General features: G+C 39.5%; 3 protein-coding genes across 20 annotated transcripts; 2 read left to right on the top strand and 1 right to left on the bottom strand.

Moving 5' to 3' along the window:
* The first annotated feature begins 453 nt into the window (after window positions 1-453).
* Window positions 454-4202, top strand: get1 (guided entry of tail-anchored proteins factor 1). 2 transcript variants are annotated; one of them, XM_028574341.1, is made up of 5 exons: window positions 454-596; window positions 1075-1240; window positions 3137-3204; window positions 3475-3589; window positions 3834-4198. In XM_028574341.1, the coding sequence occupies exons 1-5, from the start codon at window positions 507-509 to the stop codon at window positions 3905-3907; spliced, it is 513 nt and encodes a 170-aa protein (XP_028430142.1). In that variant the 5' UTR covers window positions 454-506; the 3' UTR covers window positions 3908-4198. The 2 variants fall into 2 exon arrangements, with proteins under 2 accessions (XP_028430142.1, XP_028430143.1); XM_028574342.1 differs by lacking the exon at window positions 454-596 and adding an exon at window positions 730-887 and having other exon boundaries at window positions 3834-4202.
* A 6-nt stretch (window positions 4203-4208) lies between these two features.
* On the bottom strand, window positions 4209-9184 carry LOC114553163 (lebercilin-like protein). 3 transcript variants are annotated; one of them, XM_028574321.1, is made up of 10 exons: window positions 8995-9184; window positions 8698-8725; window positions 8395-8615; window positions 8035-8294; window positions 7500-7742; window positions 7191-7328; window positions 6646-6703; window positions 6426-6550; window positions 6068-6179; window positions 4209-4924 (listed from the first exon to the last, which is right to left on the bottom strand). In XM_028574321.1, exons 3-10 carry the CDS (start codon window positions 8612-8614, stop codon window positions 4524-4526), a joined length of 1557 nt encoding a protein of 518 aa, XP_028430122.1. In that variant the 5' UTR covers window position 8615; window positions 8698-8725; window positions 8995-9184; the 3' UTR covers window positions 4209-4523. The 3 variants fall into 3 exon arrangements, with proteins under 3 accessions (XP_028430122.1, XP_028430125.1, XP_028430123.1); XM_028574324.1 differs by lacking the exon at window positions 8395-8615 and having other exon boundaries at window positions 8675-8725; XM_028574322.1 differs by lacking the exon at window positions 8698-8725.
* Window positions 9185-9698: 514 nt separating this feature from the next.
* Window positions 9699-20908, top strand: sh3bgr (SH3 domain binding glutamate-rich protein). 15 transcript variants are annotated; one of them, XM_028574326.1, is made up of 11 exons: window positions 9699-9874; window positions 10778-10963; window positions 11283-11363; window positions 12371-12460; window positions 13846-14064; window positions 14685-14711; window positions 15822-15845; window positions 16252-16278; window positions 17768-17794; window positions 19744-19805; window positions 20708-20908. In XM_028574326.1, the coding sequence occupies exons 1-10, from the start codon at window positions 9830-9832 to the stop codon at window positions 19759-19761; spliced, it is 744 nt and encodes a 247-aa protein (XP_028430127.1). In that variant the 5' UTR covers window positions 9699-9829; the 3' UTR covers window positions 19762-19805; window positions 20708-20908. The 15 variants fall into 15 exon arrangements, with proteins under 15 accessions (XP_028430127.1, XP_028430126.1, XP_028430128.1 ...); XM_028574325.1 differs by having other exon boundaries at window positions 14682-14711; XM_028574327.1 differs by lacking the exon at window positions 16252-16278 and having other exon boundaries at window positions 9700-9874; window positions 14682-14711.
* The last annotated feature ends 647 nt before the right edge of the window (window positions 20909-21555 follow it).

Genomic DNA, 21555 nt, shown 5'->3' with positions numbered 1-21555 from the left:
GGTCGAGGCAACACATTTTTGAACCATAACATTTTACCTGTGTGGGCAGGATTGTATGCCAATCAGTTAGCCAAGCCAACATACTTTTTAATTACAGGCTGTTCCCATGGTGTGTAACTTGGAAAATGGAAGACAACTATGTAGGCCTAAATGTCTTGGTGTGACATACACATTTTTTTTTTTACCGCATAAACATATATAAAGACGCTTGCCAAGTCTTAAAATGTGTGTGATCTGTGGGTTTTTTTGTTTTTAAAATGCCCATGCATACTGCCATTGAAAGTGTTGTTATTAAAAAGTCTTGTGAGACACCCTGATTACACACACTTCACCAACTCATATTTACTATACATCATATGATGAACATAAATTTGTTCATTGGTGTTGTAAATACGACATGTAGGCCTATGTAATTTAGCTATAACCAGAATAACCTGAATGGCATAATTATTATGTAACTTCGCCGTCCAGCAGCTCCACAGCTGCAACAAGGAGGAGGAACAAACATGGCGTCTGGCTATGCGTGGTTCCTTGTGCTGGGGTCGGTTTTCCTGTGCAATCTCATGAAAACACTCTTGCCGAACATATCCTCTTTCGTAAGTAGGGGTTATTTCTTGAATATATGAAGTGTGTACCTCGAAGGTATATGCTATTGCCATATATTATGAGTGTTAGTGTAATTCCTGTAGCATCGTCCTAAAGACAGCAGACTGTTGTTGACTAGCTTAGCTAAGCCTACTATAAGCTAATAATGCTAGCTACATGTATGAAACAACGTAGCTGTTCTGCTAAAGTCAGAGGGTGGGGTTTTCCCGAGATCTTGCTACACCAAGGGGGGAACATTTTGTGCTGCACCATTGTTCAAATGTAACAAGTCGATTGTAACGGTAGGTTATTGTTTAACTGCAAAATATAGCTTCAATACTGAACATCTGTTGTCTAAACGTCTGGGGACGAGAACCATAGGTGATACCACTGTGTGATTGCGTCTCTGCATCCGTAAACAACAGCCTACATTACAGTTAAACTCTGTATTTCTGATTTCCCAGTAATAGTGTTTTTTCTTCTTTAAAGCTCTCAAAGATGGTGCAGAAAGATGCTGAGCAGGAGAGTGAGATGAGGGCTGAAATCCAGGAAATGAAGAAGGAGCAGGCCTCGATTAGCATGATGGATGAGTTTGCTAGATATGCCAGATTGGAGCGAAAAATCAACAAGATGACAGACAAGCTGAAAACACATGGTGAAAGACTAAAGTAGTTACTGTGACTGACATACTAGCATACACAATGTGACTGACAATGACCCAAAATGAAGTCCCAATACAAGAGTAACAGACAGCCTTTGAGAAACTTCAATTACAATGCAGTACAGCTTTGACGTTGTAATGCATTAGATTCACAACATCAGGAACATCCACAAACAGCAACACTACAATCTATAACTTTTTAAATTTCTGTGACCGTCAAAACAAATTGAACATAAACTTTAGAAAGTTTGTGTTTATTGCATGGCCCTTTTGTGTTGGTGTTCCTGTTATTTATTCCACCCCATATAGAGTTCAACAGTGTGGTTCCAGAAGTAAAAATCCCATTCATTTTCTCCATAAGGATTTTGATTATTTTCTATGATGTCTAAGCCATCCAAGGTAGACTTACCCCGAGCTGCGAAAGTTTATGCCCCTGTAGAGGCCAGAGGTCTGTATGATATCAACCTTGTTTTAAGAAAAACATGTTTTATTCACAGAGTGATGGAGAAGTAGTACACTACCCACAATCCTAAGCGTAACAGCGATGTCACTGATTGGTGGAGCTTGCTGTTACAATTGGAAATGTTTACCGCACTCGCGAACGGCTACCGCTGAAGTTTATGATCGTTTTTGTACACAGTCGTTTACCTTTGCCTTTTTTTGTCGTTTTCATAATGTTCTTTTGCGCAGAATCAAATGTTATATAGTCCCGATTTATTTCGCAGCTGGTTGGCTTGGTTCCAAAAAGTGGACAGTCACTGTTGAGCTCTATAGGATCACAGCAGGTTCAGAAACTCAGGGGAAAATATGTTGTGATACACTGTCACTTTTACTGTTAAAGGCACACATTGTGACTTCCACACTTTTGCGTGTCTGCTCCAGCAGATTCACACATTAAAACTACCAACCGCATGAAGTAGCTGGAGGTCTTGGAAAACATACTTACTGATTGTTCAGTGGTAACAGCTGCTCCCTGTTGCTGTCCTTCAGCCTCAGCCTTAGGATTATCTTGTGCACAGACAGGAAGTGGCTAATCAGAATTTCAGTATGATACACATGTACAGCAGAGCAAACACTGTTTCAGATTGTTTCTGTTTTGGTATTTTCTTTTTCTTAACTGCACACTAAGTTTTCCATGTCTCAGCTATACAGCCCATGTACTCTAAATGTATTTTTATGAAATGTCCAAAATTGAAATGAACAAAAGATTTACTTAATGTACTATATTGATATTTCTTATGGGTTTAATTTATAATACAAGACCTTTCAAAGAATGGACTTTTGTGATACGTACACATAATTGTGCAATGTACAAAAATAGGTGCTTAGCCTGGATTCAGACCTCTAAATTGCTGCCCACATCTCTGATTGTCATTCAATTTGGTTGTATATAGGGACCAAAAAGAATGGTTGTTTTTGGTCCCTATAATCTGACTTTGACTGAGGTGCAAAAAATAACATTTTCTCCACCATTAACTTGGTTTTTCACATATTTAATCGATGTAGCCTGAAAATATAAGAGCATCATACCTTTCCTCGCAAATAGTCTTGCTCTTTTCTCTCCTGCTGCTCACTGCTGACGGTACAAGTTGTAAATATTTAGCTAGCTAGGTGCTCATTAACGCTAAATCATTTTATCAACGGGTGGGCCTTTTTGTAAAGACACTGTCACGGTTGTCATGGCACCATGTTGACCAGTGGAAGAATTGGTAAAAACTTTTACCTTGATTATTTATTTATTTTTACAATAGAAACTCAAGTAATAAAATGAACTGGCTATTCAGTCTGATTAGCAGGCTAAAAGGCACACCGATTGTGTTACAGAAGGCTGCATTACAACACAAATCTATGTATTGAGTCTAACAGTTGTGTATTTCCTCATTTTTGCAGTGAAATCAAGAACGGCACAACAAGCCAAAATGAAATGGGTTGTAAACATTGTCTTTTATATACTGCAGGTAGGTGTAAATTGTAAGTAGAGGCACATAAGCACAGCAAATGCATTTAGTTGTAGATTCTAATGTAACTATGAGACATACACAGAGCTACTCCGGTACCAAAAATGTAAGCATGGACCATGATACAAAACCCCTTGTTAATGTTATCTTAGTACTTTTATTTGGATAATTTAGAAATGGAATGTAAAAGTTGATATTGCTAGCATAAAGTTAAGCTAATAAAATACCCATTACGTATTACATACATACATATTTATTTTTATTTGTCAGGCTGCTCTGATGATCTCCTTGATATGGAAGTATTACGCTGATCCAGTGACCGTGGTCCCCAGTAAATGGATTGCCCCTGTGGAGCGCCTTGTGGCCTTCCCAACAGGAGTGGCAGGTAATCAATCAGTTTTTCATATTTGATAGAATAAAAGATAATGTATGAACAATACATGTAGAACAGCTGATCTAGAACTATAGAATACACAATAGAAATTGGGTATACATTGAGAATAAAACCACAGTCCTTTCGTTTAGATTTTTCTTGTACTTCTTCAAAAACTGTGTGTGTGTGTAAATTACAGTAAGCTGTATTTTCCCTATGTTATGCTTTCACTGACAGAGCTGTTCTTTCCCTTCAGGTGGAGTGGGAATCACATGCTGGCTGGTGGTTTGCAACAAAGTGGTTTCACTGGGTCTCCATGCCGTCAGCTAGAGACGGCAGCTGAGTTAAATACACTGGTTTTCTAACTTATTTAACATTCAACATTTAGTTGATGAAAGCCACAAATTTGTGTCATTTTTTGTCAGCTGCTTCAGACCAATATGTAAAAATGCAGTGCATTTTTTTGTATGCTGTTTCATATTGCAACATAGTATTTAGGTGATGTTGAATTTTGTTCTTTTTGTTTTGATCATTTTGTTTTAAATTCATTGTAATAATGTATTGGCTGTATTATTTCAAAACATAATAGTCTGGAAATGTTGAAATGCCTTTTGAATAAAATAAAACAAAATATAAGCTTCTATTTATTCAAATGTTAAAAGTTGGGAATTCACAAGCAAGAACAAGTCAGGTAGATTTTCTTGTAGTAAAGAATTAAAACAAAGTAGATATATTACAATGGATCTGTGTGTAGCTCTTGGTCAAACAATCATTCATTCAGAGAAATACTTCAGTATGAGAAACTCTGCTTCCACTACAGAAAAAAATTCCCTCATCCACTTTTAGTAAACGCTCAGCTGTGTTCTTCCGTATAGTCACTAAATCAGTGACTTTACTCGGACCAAAGTGTTCCTCATCAGCTTGCTATGTGTTTTTTGAATGCCCTTTATTCGTCCTGAGGGCTGCAGACTCCATCTCTCCTGGATTTCTCAGCTTGTAGACAAAGATCATGAATACCACTGCTGAGGGTCTCCAACTTGATCGGGCTCTTGGCACTTTGACAGGGACTCAAGTCCACACTGCTGTAGGCAGGTCTTCCACTGTGCAGGTTCTCAATAGATTGTTTATAGGTGTAGTTGTGTCTGATTTTGGGGAGCTTGTATCCTTTTCTTTTGGGTTTAGTTGCATTTAGAGACTTTTCTATGTATGACATTTCGCTCTCATGTTCCTCTGTTTTTAGCTCTTCTAACACCCGTGGGGCCTCTGATGCCTCTTTTTCTTCATCACTTTCTCCCTCAGTTTGATATTCTGGGCTCTCTTCTGAAGAACCACCATGCTCACTGGTGTCTGAAAACAAATATTTTTTTGTTTTTGATTTATTTATTTATTTGATTGGGACAGTGCATGTTAATGAACAAACATGGAATACATGCATGTAAACATGCCGGATTGTAGCCAAAGGCTAATTTCCATCCGTAGTCCCACGGGCTAAGATCACACAGGTCACAAAACATTGCATAATAAAATTTACATCTACAAAAGGTACATTGTTTATCAATAAATTAACAAAAGCCCTATATACAGTATTCACATGAGACTTAAAAATTCATTCAACTTCAAATATCCATATGCACATTACAAAATAAAAAAATTCAGAAAAAGATACAACATACCCACTAATGTGTGCAACTTTGGTTTGCCCATAGCCATTTTTTCAACTGAGCTTTAAACGAGCTATATGTAGGGCATTCTCTCAATGTTAGAGGAAGACTATTCCACAGGTTCCCACCTCGGACAGACAAAACCGTCTGACCGAAGGTGGTACGCCTGTGGGGTATTATCAAGTTTCCTCTAGTAGAGGCTTGAGTGGTCCTCTGCAAATTTTCTTTAGATTTGATAAAGTCTTTCAATGGTGGAGGAGTATATCAAACAGGCCATTTTCAAATTGATCATATTTTGAAAATCCAATAGTCTATGTTTTTTTATAACATGACAATAGTGGTGGGATAGCGGTTTTTTATCAAATATTTTTAATGCCTTTTTATAGACACTTTCCATGGTTGCAAGTGTTTTGGGGCAAGCAAGAGACCAGGTAGTCAAGCAATAGTCAAAATGAGAAATACTCATTGAATAAAAATATGTTTTAGCAACAACCATGGATAAATTATTTCGAATATGTCGGAAATTTTGAAGATTAAATTTGACTACCTGTGCTACTTTTTTTACATGACTTTTGAAACAAAGTGTTGGATCAAGGACTACCCTATTGATAAATACTGAATGACCTGAAAAGAAAACATGTTTAGCTCCATTACTAAGACCCCATTCTAAGTTTGCTCTTAATGTCTGTGGTGTTTGTTATCTTGTGTGAGAGAGATGTTGGTGGATTAGTACCACTATTGTATATTGTCTTTCAACATCTTACACGTGTGCATTGCTTGTAGTTGTCATTACAGTATACTGTACATGTAACATTAATTAAATGCTCACCTGCACATATCTCAGTACACTCTTGGCGATTCTCTTCTAATGTGACATTTGCAGGAACCTCTGTCTCTGGCTTTTCTATTACCAAAGACTCCTGCACTGGATTGTAACAACACTGAAATGATACACAGGCTTTATTAGTATGAAAACAAAATCTTGAACTATTTGGATTAATAACACCCATTCATACAGTATACGACAAAAATTACAGATCTGAAAAGTCTTTAGAGGTAAGGAAATGTCTTCAAATGTCCTATCTCGCCACAACTACAGTACATTCAGCATAAATCAACAGTTAGGCAAACGAGTAAAATGGGGTGTAAAAATTCTGAAAATACACCACACAATATTTGATTGATACCCAGTTCACAGAGCTCTCTTGCTCCTCCAGCCTTTCTTCAGTCATATATTCTATCTCCAAATAACTTGCAGCCGCAGTGGGGAGAAGGACTAATCCATCTGTTTGAACCTCCTTGCTTTCACTGCCTGTAAATTAGAAACGACTCAGACAAAACCCACTTAAGCCAAAACAAATTATATATAGCCAAACTGAGTTAGAGTAGCTTGTTATATTTCTATACCTTTTTTGGAAGATCTGTTGGAGTAAATATTGTGTGTTTCCAGTTTTCTCTTTCCATCCTGTAAAGGAGAAACAAAAGAGGAGATGTATACATAGTCTGATATCATATATATCTTACATGTTCAGCCAAAGCAACCTTGACAGTTATTGTGGAATATCATTAAAATTTTAAGATCATTTGAAATCTATGCCTGGGAAATGCTTGCATAGAACTTTAATTTATAATGTTTGGTTTTCTCTGTGTCATTGGAGACCACAAAGCAGGGATTACACCATCAAACACAAGCATTAAGCTCTCCGTATCTGTAGTTGACTAATGGGCAATATTCTGTGGAAAATATTGATCCAGACATCTTAACCAAATTCTCCCACAAATGCTTAGTCAAGTGGGATATGCGAAACATTGTTATTATGGGATGCAAACCGCTGTGGAACTGCTACCATCACTGAAGACAGAAGCTTGCACAATAAACAATACTGTATGTTAACAAGGACATATCTAATGCTGTAAATAATATCCTGGGAAACAAATCTTTTTTAACTTACTTGAATTTCCTTGTTTAGCTGATAAATTTGCTCTTGCAGATAGCAGGATATCTTTCTCGCCTCTTTGATCTTTCTTTGTTCAGTGACCATTTGGCGATTGAATGAGGCTTGGCACAACTCAACATTCTTCTCCAAGTCCTAGAATATAGCATTAAAGAGGAAGCGAGCAAAGAAATAAAATCCTAAAAATTCCCATTACCGTTTGTATCTGCAGTGTATTGGCTGTGGCAATGGGGGCTGCTAGGAGTTCTAGAGTATCAGTATGAATAGTATCACCCACCACCATCCCACGCCCCTGCTCCTCCATACCAATATCCTCTTGTCCTTGTCCTCCAGCTCTGCATAGGCCCTAGTCAGTCTGAAGGCGAGTTCCTCCCTCTCCAGCAGGCTGTGATCCTGGCTGAGCAGCTGCAGGTGCTGGAGACTGGCCTTTGCACTTAGCAACTTATTTTCTGTGGTTTGTAGCTGCCTTGCCAGATTGTCACGGCAGGCACGGGTCTCACGGAGCAACACCTGCAGGACTCGGACCTCGTTGCTGTGCTTGGTGAGGATCTGGGGATGGCGTTAAGAGAAATGGTAAGAACATTGCTGTAATTATTGCTGGGAAATGATAAAGGCATTAATTGGAAAAACAGAAGGAAAAAAAAGATCTCTGCCTGTGAAAATAAACCAATGAGCATGCATTGGTTCCTCTCTCCAGGCAGAAGATCTGCAGCTTGTCATTTTGGATGTTAAATGAGAGTAAATGTAGGATCCGTGGTTCACAAAGATAAAAGAATTATGACCTTTAAGGATGAGTTCCCACCATCTGAGCAGTGATACCAAAGGGACAAAACCAACCAACCTGTGAGAGGCTGCCCTCAGAGTCTTGGAAGTGCTGCAGTGCCACCGTGTGGCGAAGCTGGAGCCTCTTCAGCAGCTTGTTCTCAGTCCTGGCTTCGCCCAGCTGCTGCTGCAGATGCCACACCTGGCTCTTCAGCTCCCTGATGCAGTTCAAGTCGGCAGACTTTGAAACCTGCATGGGCTTGATCGGCGGCAACTTCAGGACTTGCCGGTTTGCACTGTTGTTTGTGTTATACTTGTGGGGCCCTTGTGCTTTTTTACCTAAAAAAATAAAAACAAAACTCACAATAGTGTGAATTGCATCCAATATGTTTACAAATAAACAACACAAGAGCTACTACACAGGTTTTCAATAGAATGCCTTTTTTTCTTCCGCATGTTTTTGATGACTGCTGCTTGTCTGATGTCTTGACTTCTGGGTTCTTGTCTGTAAGTGAGTCAGCCTGGTCTTCAAAGTCAGATGAGTAGTGTGAGCTATTAGAGTCACAGCACACTCTGGGGGGAGAGGACCACCTAGAGGTGTCAGTGCTGCAGCTCACAGCATCACCATCTCCCTCCCTGTGAGCAATGGCCTGCTCCATCCTGTAAAGGAGAAACAAAAGAGGCGATGTATACATAGTCTGATATCATATATATCTTACATGTTCAGCAAAAGCCGCCTCACACTCATCACTTCTTTAGTCTTCTCCACTCTGAGAAAAGAAGAACAAAAAGGAAAACAGTGAACTTATTCAAAGTCAAAATAAAGTAGGATACAACTGATGGGTTAAAACAATCTAAAAAGCTTTTCTGAGCTCAACAAAACTGTATGCCTGTATGTAATCACGGTTTAAAAGTTTAATAACAACCTTTCTTTTTGGTCCCTACTTTGACTGAGGTGCAAAAATAACATTTTCTCCACCATTAACTTGGTTTTTCATATATTTAATCGATGTAGCCTGAAAATATAAGAGCATCATACCTTTCCTCGCAAATAGTCTTGCTCTTTTCTCTCCTGTTGCTCACTGCTGACGGTACAAGTTATACAATATTACGGTACAAATATTTAGCTAGCTAGGTGCTCATTAACGCTAAATCATTTTATCAACGGATGGGCCTTTTTGTAAAGACACTGTCACGGTTGTCATGGTAACCAGCGGAACAATTGGTAAACACTTTTACTTTTACCTTGATTATTTATTTATTTTTGCTATAGAAATAAAATAAATATTTTTTTTTCTACTGTAAAAACTCAAAGTTAATCGGAAACACTTCTTATAGAAAAGTTGCAATATAAAATGATATTCTAAATATAAAAAATATAGGCTACGCCTATGTTTGTCCCCTAAACGGGCCAGAGTTCCTGCGTTTGGAAACCAAAGCCTGACAGCCTATGTGCTGGTCGGTGCTATTTCTGTCCATATATGCACTCGGCAAAGGAGCTGGAGACTTCACTGTCCTCTGCGACAGACAGCTGAAGTTGCCAATCAGTCTATGTGGTGCTGCGCCCCTAGGGGCCAACCCGCCAATCCTGCACTAATGGAGCTTGGAGACAAAAATAGCCTCAGCGGTGTGTGTGTGTGTGTGTGTGTGTGTGTGTGTGTGTGTGTGTGTGTGTGTGTGTGTGTGTGTGTGTGTGTGTGTGTGTGTGTGTGTGTGTGTGTGTGTGTGTGTGTGTGTGTGTGTGTGTGTGTGTGTGTGTGTGATCTCAGTTCTGTGTCTCCGTCCTGGGTGAGCTCTAATAATAGAGGAGGCCGCCTGCTCCTTTAAGAGCCTACTTGTTGCATAGGCTACTCTACAAAATATATTGTAACAAAATGGTTATCAAAGTATTTCTCGCCTCTTCATCGGGATCCACTGCGGTAAGCATTCCGTCCGTGCGACTGATTTCTCGATAGAGTCAACTTTCCCGTTTGTAGCTTCTTAAACCGATCGGGACTTTCACTCACCCTGATTCAACAGCGCTAAACCTCGAATGAATGTCACTTGCCTTTGATTTCTCATACGTAAAGCCGATTGGCATGTTTATGACTTGAAGTGTTCTTATTGTTATGCTTCAGCACTGCTTCAATAGCCTACTTCAATTATCTCGTAAGTCTTGTGTGATTTAGCCTACATGCAGAGCTTTCTAGAACAAGGGCTCCCAAAAGTTTTTTTTTTAATGTCACGGACCCCGATAGGACGCTTTAGACCACATAACCAGTGTTGGTGGAGATGATGACCCTAAGAAACAGCGTTTGCATACTATTTATGATCAGATATACCTTGAGGTAATTGTGACAAGTCGGTGATAACCACAGCAGGGAGGGGTGAATTTTATCTTCTGGATCTACTTTTGGCAAAGCTAAGTAAGCAGTTTGAACCAGCCAAGGGATGACATGGTGGCCCAATTGGCTAGCAGTGTGGTCTTACAGCAGAAAGAGCTGTGTTTGATCCTCTGAGTGGATTTTGTTTGCATGCCCCAAGCTTGTCTTGTCTTCCTGGGATAGGTGCAAGGTCCACATACTGTGTTTAGAAATGAGTAGATGTCAATGTATGACTGAATACACTAGTTTACTTTGTATCTTACAAAACACAGATCCCACCAGTGTTCATCATGTTTATTTAGTTTTTAGACAGGGGACCAGGAAAGGGCACACCTATTATCCTGAAAGAAACTGCAATTTTCAATCTTGGAAGTTACATATTACAGCCTTTTCCCCCACATACTGTCCAATCAGTGTTGATCTCTCAACGCTTATGTTATTTATTTTTCTGCCTCCCAGATCAAGAAGAAGCAGCAAGATGTGGTTGGCTTCCTGGAGGCTCTTAAAGTAGACTACACTCAGCTGGACATTGCCTGCAACGAGGAGAACCGCATGTGGATGAGGCAGAATGTCCCTGAGGAGAAGAAGCCTGCCAACGGGATCCCCTTGCCCCCTCAGATTTTCAATGAAAATGGCTACTGTGGGGTAAGTACACAAAAACATTCTTATAGGAAAGACTCGTCGTTATTAACCATCGATTGACCCCAGACTTCACTTCAAAATGTGCAATCCTCTGCAGTATAATACACAATATACAATTCAATGTGGGCCATGGGACACATGGGCAGGTGTACAGAGAACCATAAAGTGCTATAATCAGAGGACTTGTTATTGATTATCCTCTGAACTTACAGTAGGCCTATATACAATTACTACACTGTACATACATGCTCAAGATGAGTAAGTACTAGGAATAGAAGATGTAGTGAATTGGTAAAGAATGTTTTCTTTTGTTTTCATGCAGGACTATGAAACATTCTTCGATGCAAAGGAGGACAACATGGTGTATGCCTTCCTGGGGCTGCCCCCTCCTCCTGGGTCAAAGGTTGGAACTATTTTCTGTTTGCTACTGTGGACAAAAAACAACTTCTAAACATAATAATCTAATTTCTTTCAACCCTATGCCAGGCTGTGAATATGATGTGTTGGGACAGCATCAACAGTTTTTTTTGTTTAATCAGAGAGCTTATTGTCTGCTATATTGTCCTTGAGCATGCAACTCGGTTAAACAAATTCTAGTTTGACTTTCTGCAATGCATCATATCCTTGAGCTGTTTGTAGTGATTATTATGTGGCATTAGTCATTTAAGATATTACTTTTTTTAACTACTACAACAATACAACTTTGGCAAAATCTCACTAAAACCATTATGGCTGTGCCATCCACATAATTAATCAAGCAATTATCAGAGCATCAATAAAGCCCTGCACAGGGCTTGAAATGAACACCTGCCAAATACCTGTATATATGATGATGACATTTTTATTATTGTGTTATGCATACATCCCACATACAGCCCACATGGGCTTACAAGACAGCACAATTTTTTTTTTATGATACATTTTTTATTATTTTTATATTTTATATACACAACATACAGAACAAACCAATACAACCGAAAAGGAACCAAAATCCCTCACCCGCCCGCCACACTCTGTCGTCTCGAGGAAAACAAATAAGCACAACTAATTTAAACCAGATCCAGAATGCTGCAAAATCATTTTCATGCACTAGATAGATATATACTATAGAGTCCAAAATACTATAAAGAATACCAGATACCATAACTTGCATAATCACATTGTCAGAGCTTAATGCCTACAACAAAATTCATAAATAACTGATAAAGCATATATAATTGTAACCTTAAACATGTTGAAATGGATACAATAGCCTTTTATTTAAAAAAAAACATTTTGATTTGACAATATTCAGAGTGGTTGTAACTTCAAAACATTGAGGAGATTTTGTCTGGTGATCCAAACAGTCAATTTCAAGCCCTGATTGTGTTTGATACTCTTATGTTTAACCTGATCATTTCATCAACACAGGAAGCAGAACAGGCTGACGAGGAGCATGTTCTGGAGAACGGGACTCATGCTGAGGAAACTAATGCAGAAGAGAACCCTGATGACTCAATAGTAATGCCTTCGATAATTTCATTTTCTCCCATCATGCTGTGTTTCTTTTCCCTCCTTTTCCTTTCCACCCAGTTTAACTTCTGTCCATACCTGTCGACTTGAACAGACCCTTAATTTCCTCTCCTCCACTCTGTCACAGTCATCCCATTGACTAAAGGTTTTGTGTTCTGCATAAGTTAGAATCTTTAGTTCACAATAACACACTATACTGAGTTGTCATTATAACATATAACATTGCATCACTGTGTTCGCACTGTCACAGAGGTGTGAAGCATCATGTTTCTACAATCCTGTCTACGATGATTAAGACTTTACAAAGTGCAATATGTTTGGTTCGCATTGGGAAAATTGATGTTTTGTTTCATTATTGTGTTTTTTTTCTTCAATGCATACTTTAAAAAAAAGCATTTTGTTTCTTTTATTCTTCTTGGTTCCAGTGACTTTCTAACAATTTTCCTCCCAAAAGAAAATCCTCAGTTTCACCAGAGTGGAAATTACTTCAGCCCAAATCTAAAGATACCAAAGAACCTACGCCATTCACTTTCTACATTTAAATCCTGCATTAAACATCTTTAAAATAGAATAATATTTAAGTAATGTGGGTCCAGGATATGAAAGATGTTACTCCACTGGTTTTCTACTTTGTGATTTAAAGTAACTAAAGAAGATTTTATGATTTTTTGGCATGAGGTTAGCTAAAAACACAGCTGAAGAGTTCCGCTTAGCTGAACCGGTGATCTGCCTTTTGCTGTCCCACAGGGTATTATGCAATGCTGCATTAACAAAGTACAAACTGAGTTTATTTTTGGTGCATTTTCTTTCCAGCTTTTACTGCTCAACATTTTGGGCTTATTGTTGAGAGTTAGATGAAAAATAATGCAACACTTGTTTCTGTAAGGTAAATGTGAAGCTACAGCCAGCAAAGCCTTTGAGCTTAGCTTAGCACAAAGACTGGAAACAGGTGGAAACAGCTAGCCTGGCTATGTCCAGAGATAACAATATCCGCCTACCAGCACCTCTAAACCTCGTTTGTTTAACCTGTAATAGTCTGACACCACATAACAAACTATTATCAAACTATTCCTTTAAGGCCATGCCTGATTCTCACATGTGACAAAAAGGCTGTCTTCAATCCTCGATGCATCATTCCAAACTTTAGATTTTTATAAAGAACGTACTGATACCTTTTAACTTCTACTACTTCTTCCCCTCCTCCACTTTATTCCCAGGATTGACTAACACCTACCATTTAAGTTTCTGAATCTCTCCAACTGATCAGCTGGCCATCTTTGTGCTGTTGAAACAGTGCCTGAACAACTATTCCAATATTATTCTAAGTGTTTTTTTTTTTTTAATCACATCATTTGTTTTCACCTCACAATAAGGAGGTTCCAGTGGATGAGCGTAATGGGGATGCACACGGAGATGAGGAGCAGGCAGCTGATGAGGAGGAGGAAGGTGAGGGTGGTGAGGAGGAGGAGGAGGAGGTAGCAGAAGGAGAGACTGCAAATGATGAAGCCACGGAAGGAGAAACAGCAGGAGACGAGGCCCCCGCAGAGGAGGACCAGGCAGTGGAAGAAACAGACGAGGTCACAGAAGACACAGTAATTGCCACTCAACTACAATCCAACCTCTCCTAGTTTTGCCTCTCCCTTCATCCCTTGAATGTTTTGAATTGAATGTCTTCTCTTCTACCTTCCTATCATTCCTGGAATGCTCTGTTTTTCCTTCCCTCAGCATCTCCACTGTCCCTTTAATGTTGTCCTTTTCTTCCACATTAAGGGTTTGCCTCCTTTTTAAGTGCCTGTCGTACCGCATCTCCTTGTCATGTCTATCTGGATTCAGTTATTTCTTAACTAAACCACAAATGTGTAACATTCCTGTTCACCGTTCTTGTTCACTGTTAATTGGACATTTAACTTCTTTACTGTTTGATTTTTGCAACTTTTTATGGGTTTTCATCCGTTTGTTTTTTTTATTTCCCTTCACGTGTCTTTGTATTTTGCTGATGACATTGTTACTTGTCTTCCATCCCACATTTCACTGCATATCCAATCACTATTAACCGTCTGATTAAGGTGTGTCTGTAGGGTCCCACAAACACCCCACTTTGTTTGGTTCAATAAGCCTGATCTGTGGATGCTGTTTTTGTATGAATATGTGTTATGTGTGGGGATTAGTCTGTCTGACATCTCTAATACTTTCTTATCTCTTCTGTCAGCAGGCCCAGGCAGAGGAGGAAGAAGAACAGGTAGGTTTATCAAATGTTTATGAACACACTGATGTTTGCTTGCCAGTGATCTGAAAATGTCTAAAATAATGATTACTAGCATGAGCTGAACTCGTAGGGTGTCTTATTAACTGTCAAATTAATTTTTAACTTAACTTTTTGGGCATTTCCACATTTAATGATAGGAAAGCAATGAAAGGGGGAAGACATGCAGGAAATCGTCACAGGTCGGACTTGAACCCTGGTCCTTCTGCATTGAGGCATGAACCTCTGTATATGTGCGCGTGCTCTACCGACTGAGCTAACTTGGTTACAACTGTCAAATTAATTTGTTTTAATTTTTTAAAGCTGGATTAATAATAATATTTAAAAAAAAAACATTTTCTTCAGGTGCTGCTTGATATTGCAAAGTAGAAGTTAGGCTAATTGTTGTTGTTCACCATTGGTTTTAAGAGCCTCAAAAAGAATTTATATTATTGAGAGTTTCTCTTCCCATTTTTAAAATGACTTATTTATTACTCAAACATTAATGTGGTTTTTAATCAATATCCATGGGAAAGATGATCAGCCATATCCCGAGGTACAAACCCACTGTGACAGTATTTGCAGTGTTTAACACTCCAGTTTTAGTGTAACCTTTCCCCCCCCTTTATAGCCTCTAAAAACATATATCTACCATTCAGGCCCTCTTTGCCAGATTATTGTGGTGGAAAAGCATGTCATGATCATCAAAAAAATTAAGCAGCATCACAACACTGAGAAAAATATATTTTAAAAATGGTACATTCCACTTATAACTAAAACATTTTGCAACTAGCTTTTACGTTGCACTTTTATATGCCCTGGTAATGTGGGGTTTATTGAGTTCTTGCCGTCATAAGCTAATTTGAATTGAGTTCACACACAGTTTCCACCTTCTACTTCAGGTAGCTGCATGTAAGAATTGGCATGTTTCTTCAGTTCGTGTTCCAGACCATTGAAATCGTCTGACTCAATTTCCATCACTTAGCTGCATCAGTTTCAGAGGTTCTTTGGCTGGTCTTCACACCAGTCTTGTTCCTCATGCACGCACGGTACGGCATTTGACTCCTTCTTTGCCCTTTTGTCCATCTTTTGGTTTGCTCCCTCCAGGAGGAAGAGGATTTGCAGTCAGAGGTAACTGTGCATCGGTGATCGTCTCTTTCTGCGGCTCAACCGTATAGTCATCAACAGTGTGGGTTTGATGGTGCAGAGATCAGGGAAGGCTGCTCTGGTTGGGTTGGGGGAACGGGGGACGGGGGTCTTGGTCTGCTGTTCCCACTCATCTGTATACTCTTTAACTTGCTCACTTCACCTTTCTCTCCCCCTCCATCTCTTCGTCATTCTACTCCATTTTTTCCCTTCTCTTTCTGCTAACATCTTGTTCCTCATTTCTTTCCAGTTTCTGTAGCTGCTTCCTGACAACCTCAACCACCCCATATAGTTTCCATTTTAAATCAGAAGACTTTTGTATAGCGCATGCCTGTGTGCTCTTTTGCTCCCCACACAGCCTGCTGACCTGCTATCTGTTATTTACTTCTAGGAGGAAGAAGAGCTACGACAGCTTGAGGTAGATTCATGTGATGTTTTTTTTTTCACCTGCCCCTAGCCTTCCTCAGTTCCCTTTCTTGCTTCCTTTGCCCCCCCCCCCTATCAAGCATTCCTTCAAAATATATCTTTTACTTTGTCCCACCAAGGAATAAAGAGTCATTCAGGACAACACTGTTGGCCATACCAAGAGGTTTTGCTCGCAACCTCAAGTGTGAATTGTTTCTATCCACTCACATATGCAGTGATGATTTAACTTATGACCTCCAGTGCTTGTCATAAGGACATTGCCAATATAGGAATAATTTCTAGAGAGGTAATAATGTAATATACTGAATAATGTTAAGTCCCTTGACTTACATAAGCCACAGTAGTTTTATTATTGCACTACAGTATGTGTGCAATGAATTTACATTGTGTTCTCAAGGGTTTACCCTATTCTGCATCCCTGTTTGCACTCACAAGCTCAAACACACATCTGAACATTCACTCACACACAGGAATGTAATTCCCACTGGGGGCAAGGGGAAACAGGTCTCTTTCACTTTTTAAAAGCTTGTTTTTGACCCTCACACTTTTACGGTTTTAGTTTGATTTTCTCTCTAAACGGCATCCTCCTACTCTCCAGATAAGAGAATACTGATTCACTCAACAGGGTAGCCTCCTTTTATTGGTGTTTTAAGCCCCCCAGGCAGCGCTGCCTGGAAGGCACTAGGATTAGGCACTGGTTATGGTTAGGGTTAGGGTTAAGGTTAGGGTTAGGTGCCTTGAAGTCAACGATCGCAACGCTGCCTGGAAGGTGATGTAGGGGGCTTAAAACACCATTGAGCGTAGCCTCCTCACAGTAATAAGCTTTATAAGCAGCAGTGAGTGCTTTTTATGCACATATAGGAAGACCCTCGGCTTCATTGTGCACCGGCCACTTCTGAAAACAAATCTATGCACTTGCTCACACGTTGTTTCTCACACTGCACATTCATTTATTAGGACAGGGTTGCAAGTTTCTTGGTTTGAATTTGTTCGTGATCAACTTAGCAAGTTTTCTCACAGCATTGCTTCTAACTTTCTTAAGGAGCTCTGCTTCTCTGAGACATTCCAACCTCTGCCTGATCTTCTATCACATATGCTGCTTTGCTTTGCCTTCTTTCCTCTCTACCTTTCCATCTGTCTTGTCGTTGTCACACCTCTCTTGCAGGAGCAAGACGAACAAGGCAGTGAGGTAGATTCTGTGGTTTGTGGTGTCTTGTTTTATGCTTTATAGCCTTTAGAGGTTTCCACTGTCCTTCCTCTTTCTTTTGTCCCTGTGTTCTGCATGGACTTGTCGATTATTTTCCATGGAGATGCTTGACGGTGTGCAGCATGATAAATATGACAATATTTGACTTAAACCGTAGGTGGATTTAGTGTTCCAAAAATGCAATATACGGACCAAGTGTACCGAATTATGTTGATCTTCTTTTCTTCTTTGTGACATTCACATCCTAAACACTTTTTGCTTTTATCTTCCATAGGAAGAAGAAGAGGCTGAAGTACAAGAGGTATATTTGTAAATTTTTTTAATAGTGTGAATCTTATTGGGATTGGGATTTCTATGCATGATCCGACAGGTGTATGCAAACGTTTCCATCCAAGGCTGTTGTGTGACATGCAGTGCACATTGTGGAAATGTGACTCAGCTCTGGTTTTTTCACTGATGAGCATTACTTCAAAGATGGCACCACACAATATTTGCTGTTAGTTTAGTGCTGCAGTGTGCATCAAAGAACATTTGTTCAGGCATTTTCTCTGAGTCTGCCAAGACAGCTTTACTTTGTTGTTTTGATGCCTTGAGAACAGGTGGAAAGTTGTGTTGTGTTGTTCAACTCAGCCTGTGTGCACACAAGCATAACTTGGACATGTTTTGTTATGTTGCATGGAGAGGGGACACTCTGACCTGACAGGGGGACACGTCTTTTTTTGTTTTTTTTAAGAAGTCATGTATTTCGTTTCCTTTGCCAAGAGCACTTTGAAACAAAGTGGATGTGACAAGTTCCAAAGAGGATGGATGACATGGCGTACTTCTTGTTATTTTTGCAACACAGAAAAATATTTGGATATTATGAACTGCTGCCTAAATTGTTTCCAGGTCATGTAGATCTGTTTGTGTGATAGTGTTTGGCACTTACTATTTTAATCCGTACAACAGGATGGAATTAAGTGATTGTGGCATCTAATTTTAGACAATGATGTCAACTCCCTTTGTAACTTGGTGAGTGTGTTTTTTACTTCAAGAAACCAGTCATCAAACTGGAACCAACAAGGAGCAGTTCTCAGCCACTGCAGCTGACTGATTACTTAAAGAAAACAATGTAGTGATTTAAAAACATCATCTTATATGGTGCACCGTCTTAAGCATCACTCTTGTCTCACTTAATTTCACCATGCTGGTCTGTTCTGTACACAAGACTCTATTGCACATCTGTCCAGCCTGGCAGTGGGATCCCTCTTCAGTTGCTCTCCCTGAGGTTTCTACAATTCTTTCCCTGTTAAAGTTTTTTGGGGCGGGGAGTTTTTCCTTATCTGATGTGAGAGTCAAAGGACAGAGGGTGTTATATGCTTCTCATATTGTAAAGCTCTCTGAGGTAAATTTGTGATATTGGGCTATAAAATTACTTGACATAGGTCATCTCAGGATGTATAGAACTTTGTGGTGGGTCATTAGTTTCTCTCGTCCCTGCCGTTGTTGCCACCGGCAAGTGCACCTCTCCGGATTACTACTCCATTTTTAAACCAACCTCACTACAAACACAAACGTGAAGTCCTCTCACCTTCATGTCATTTGGACCATGACTTCACACAAGCCCCTTATTTTCTCTTTCATTTTTAACGTATCAAAGGAAGAAGAAGACTTGGAAGAAACATAAGTAGAATTACAGCAACAAGTAAAATGTATTTTGTCATGTCTGAATTGCTTCCTGTGCTTGACATGCCTGTTTGTTTTTTGTTCTTATTAGGAGGATGGATCTGTGTGGGACACAAATGCACTCGAATAGTGCATCTTGATAATTCAGACCCAGTAATCACTGATTTTATTTGAATTAGGAGTCCTGGCGGGAGAGCAATTAGAGACAAGACAGTTGTTTTAAAAAGAGAGGAAAGCTTTTGGCTTTTTTTGTCTGTTGGAGGTATCATCATTGCTTTTATTTGTGCAACAAACTAAGCAGATCCAACTGTAATCTTTTTTTTTTTAAATCCACTAAGCTTAAAGCCCAATGGATCTGACCATGGTCACTGAGACAAAGGGGCTGAAACAACAAGCAACATAGACTGCACCAATTTGTACTCAATTATTTGATTTTTTGAAAACTTAAGATACTATAATCACAATTCTGCAGAAAGCAACTCAAAACACATCATTTAATACACTCTTAAGGATTGTCTACCTCTGTCATCTTTCATGGTTCTCCTTGCAAGTATTTGTCATTAATACATGACTGTTTTTTAACAGGAGGAAGAGACTGAGTAGTTAAAGCCAGCTGACGTCAAGGATGTTGACCTACTACTATCAAGGTAAAACACTACACTTTGTCACCTGCTTCGTTTCAGTGCTTTTTCTTTACCACTGGAGGGCAGTAAAACATTATGTGAATTGGGAGCAAACATTACCACAACATAGGTCCCCTTGGTGTTGGCATTTATGTAACCAGATTAATTAAACTGTGTTTTGCTTTTGTGTGTCTCTTAGACCCTGCTATCAAATCAAAGACCTCTGAATAATTACTCAACCTCTATGCTTTATCTACATACTGCGCAGTGTTATAGCATTCACTGCAGCGTAATGTTCTTGGCTTTACATATAAGATGCATACATCTCCTTTACAAACACTCATACTCTCCTTGGTGCATAGAGTTGTCTTTTGTTTTCCGTTGACATGAACTTTGAGGTGTTCAGTCAGAGACAACAAAATAATGTAGCAGCCTATTTAAAAGGGACTGCCACAACCGGCTCCATCTGCAAACAGCTTCAGTGAGCAGACAGTGCCTGGGGATCTCTGGAGCCATAACGGAAACATCCCACAATTTCTTTGTTTTTTTCGTTACTCTGAGGCAGTGGCAGTGATGATGATGGCAATGCTGATAATAATAATAATAATCCTAATCTTCAAAGCATGTCTTTTAGCGCTTCTCTGCATGTCAGGCATCTATGACCTACTGCATTAAGAGCCACAGCGCAAGCTTTGAAGGAATGGCAATTCTTGTCTCCTTCCTCCCTTAGCTGTCTCCCAACCCCTGCGAGCCCCTGTCACGCCTTGTTAGAGGAAGCTGCTAAGTGAGCTTCAGATGTGCCTCCAGAGGAGCAGGCACACTGGGTGGCACAGGCGTAGCGGTGGTGGTGGCTGCTTCATCCACCAGACAACTGGAAAATGTGTGACCTTGTTTTTCGTTTGTTTCCTGTTTGCCTTGTGTTTCAGCCTGAAGGAGCTTTCTGTTAACGTCTCTCACTGACCCGTTGACGCTTGACCCCTTCCACCCCTCCCCAAGGCTACACTGGACCCCACTGGAAACGCGCCATCCAAACTGAAAAGTCCGAAACCCACATTTGCCCCCACCCTTTTCCCTTTTGACTGCAATGTTGACTTAATTTTTATATACTGTACTGTAATGAAAATGTGCAGAGTAGCCTAGTGGTGTCAGTTTGTTTTTAATGAGTAGCTTTTGTAAAATGCAAAACAGTTATTTTATTAAACTCAAGCATATTTCTCATGTTTTACTTTTAGAAATTCTAGTTTTCTAACACAAAGAGGCAGTGACCTTTTTAAAAAATATTACCTTGGCATACCTAAGCTTGTGGCCTACTTCAGATTCTAACTCACTCTCCAGTGTGTTCTGCTCTTTTATCAGTAGTTTTACCAATGTCGTGCCTTGATGACTCCTATCAAGGGAATGTATAAATGCAAACTAAGACTTCTAATGGCCACATGAGAAAAAATAAATATGCACATTCTGCAAAACTGCAAACTACTCCACCACCAAAACTGCTTCTGCCAATACTGCTGTCTAATCAATGCACTTTGTTAAATGAAGAGTGAAACATGTGACTAAGACTCCGATGCAATGTAAAATGAAATAAAGTAGACTGGTAAAAAAAACTCAGTGGTTCTATTTGGTTTTATTTTAAACTCTTTTGTTGGCATATTTATAGATCGGTGGACCATTGTGTGAGCAGCGCAGGGGCAAACAGGAAAATAAAGCAAATGGCTTGTCCCAAGACATCCTGGGAAAAGAAGGAAGGGAGACATACTGTACGATACCATAGCAA

The sequence above is a fragment of the Perca flavescens genome, chromosome 3 (assembly GCF_004354835.1).
Source record: "Perca flavescens isolate YP-PL-M2 chromosome 3, PFLA_1.0, whole genome shotgun sequence".
NCBI lineage: Eukaryota > Metazoa > Chordata > Actinopteri > Perciformes > Percidae > Perca > Perca flavescens.
The sequence above is the reverse complement of the archived record's forward strand: the minus strand, read 5'-3'. Positions and strand labels throughout refer to the sequence as shown.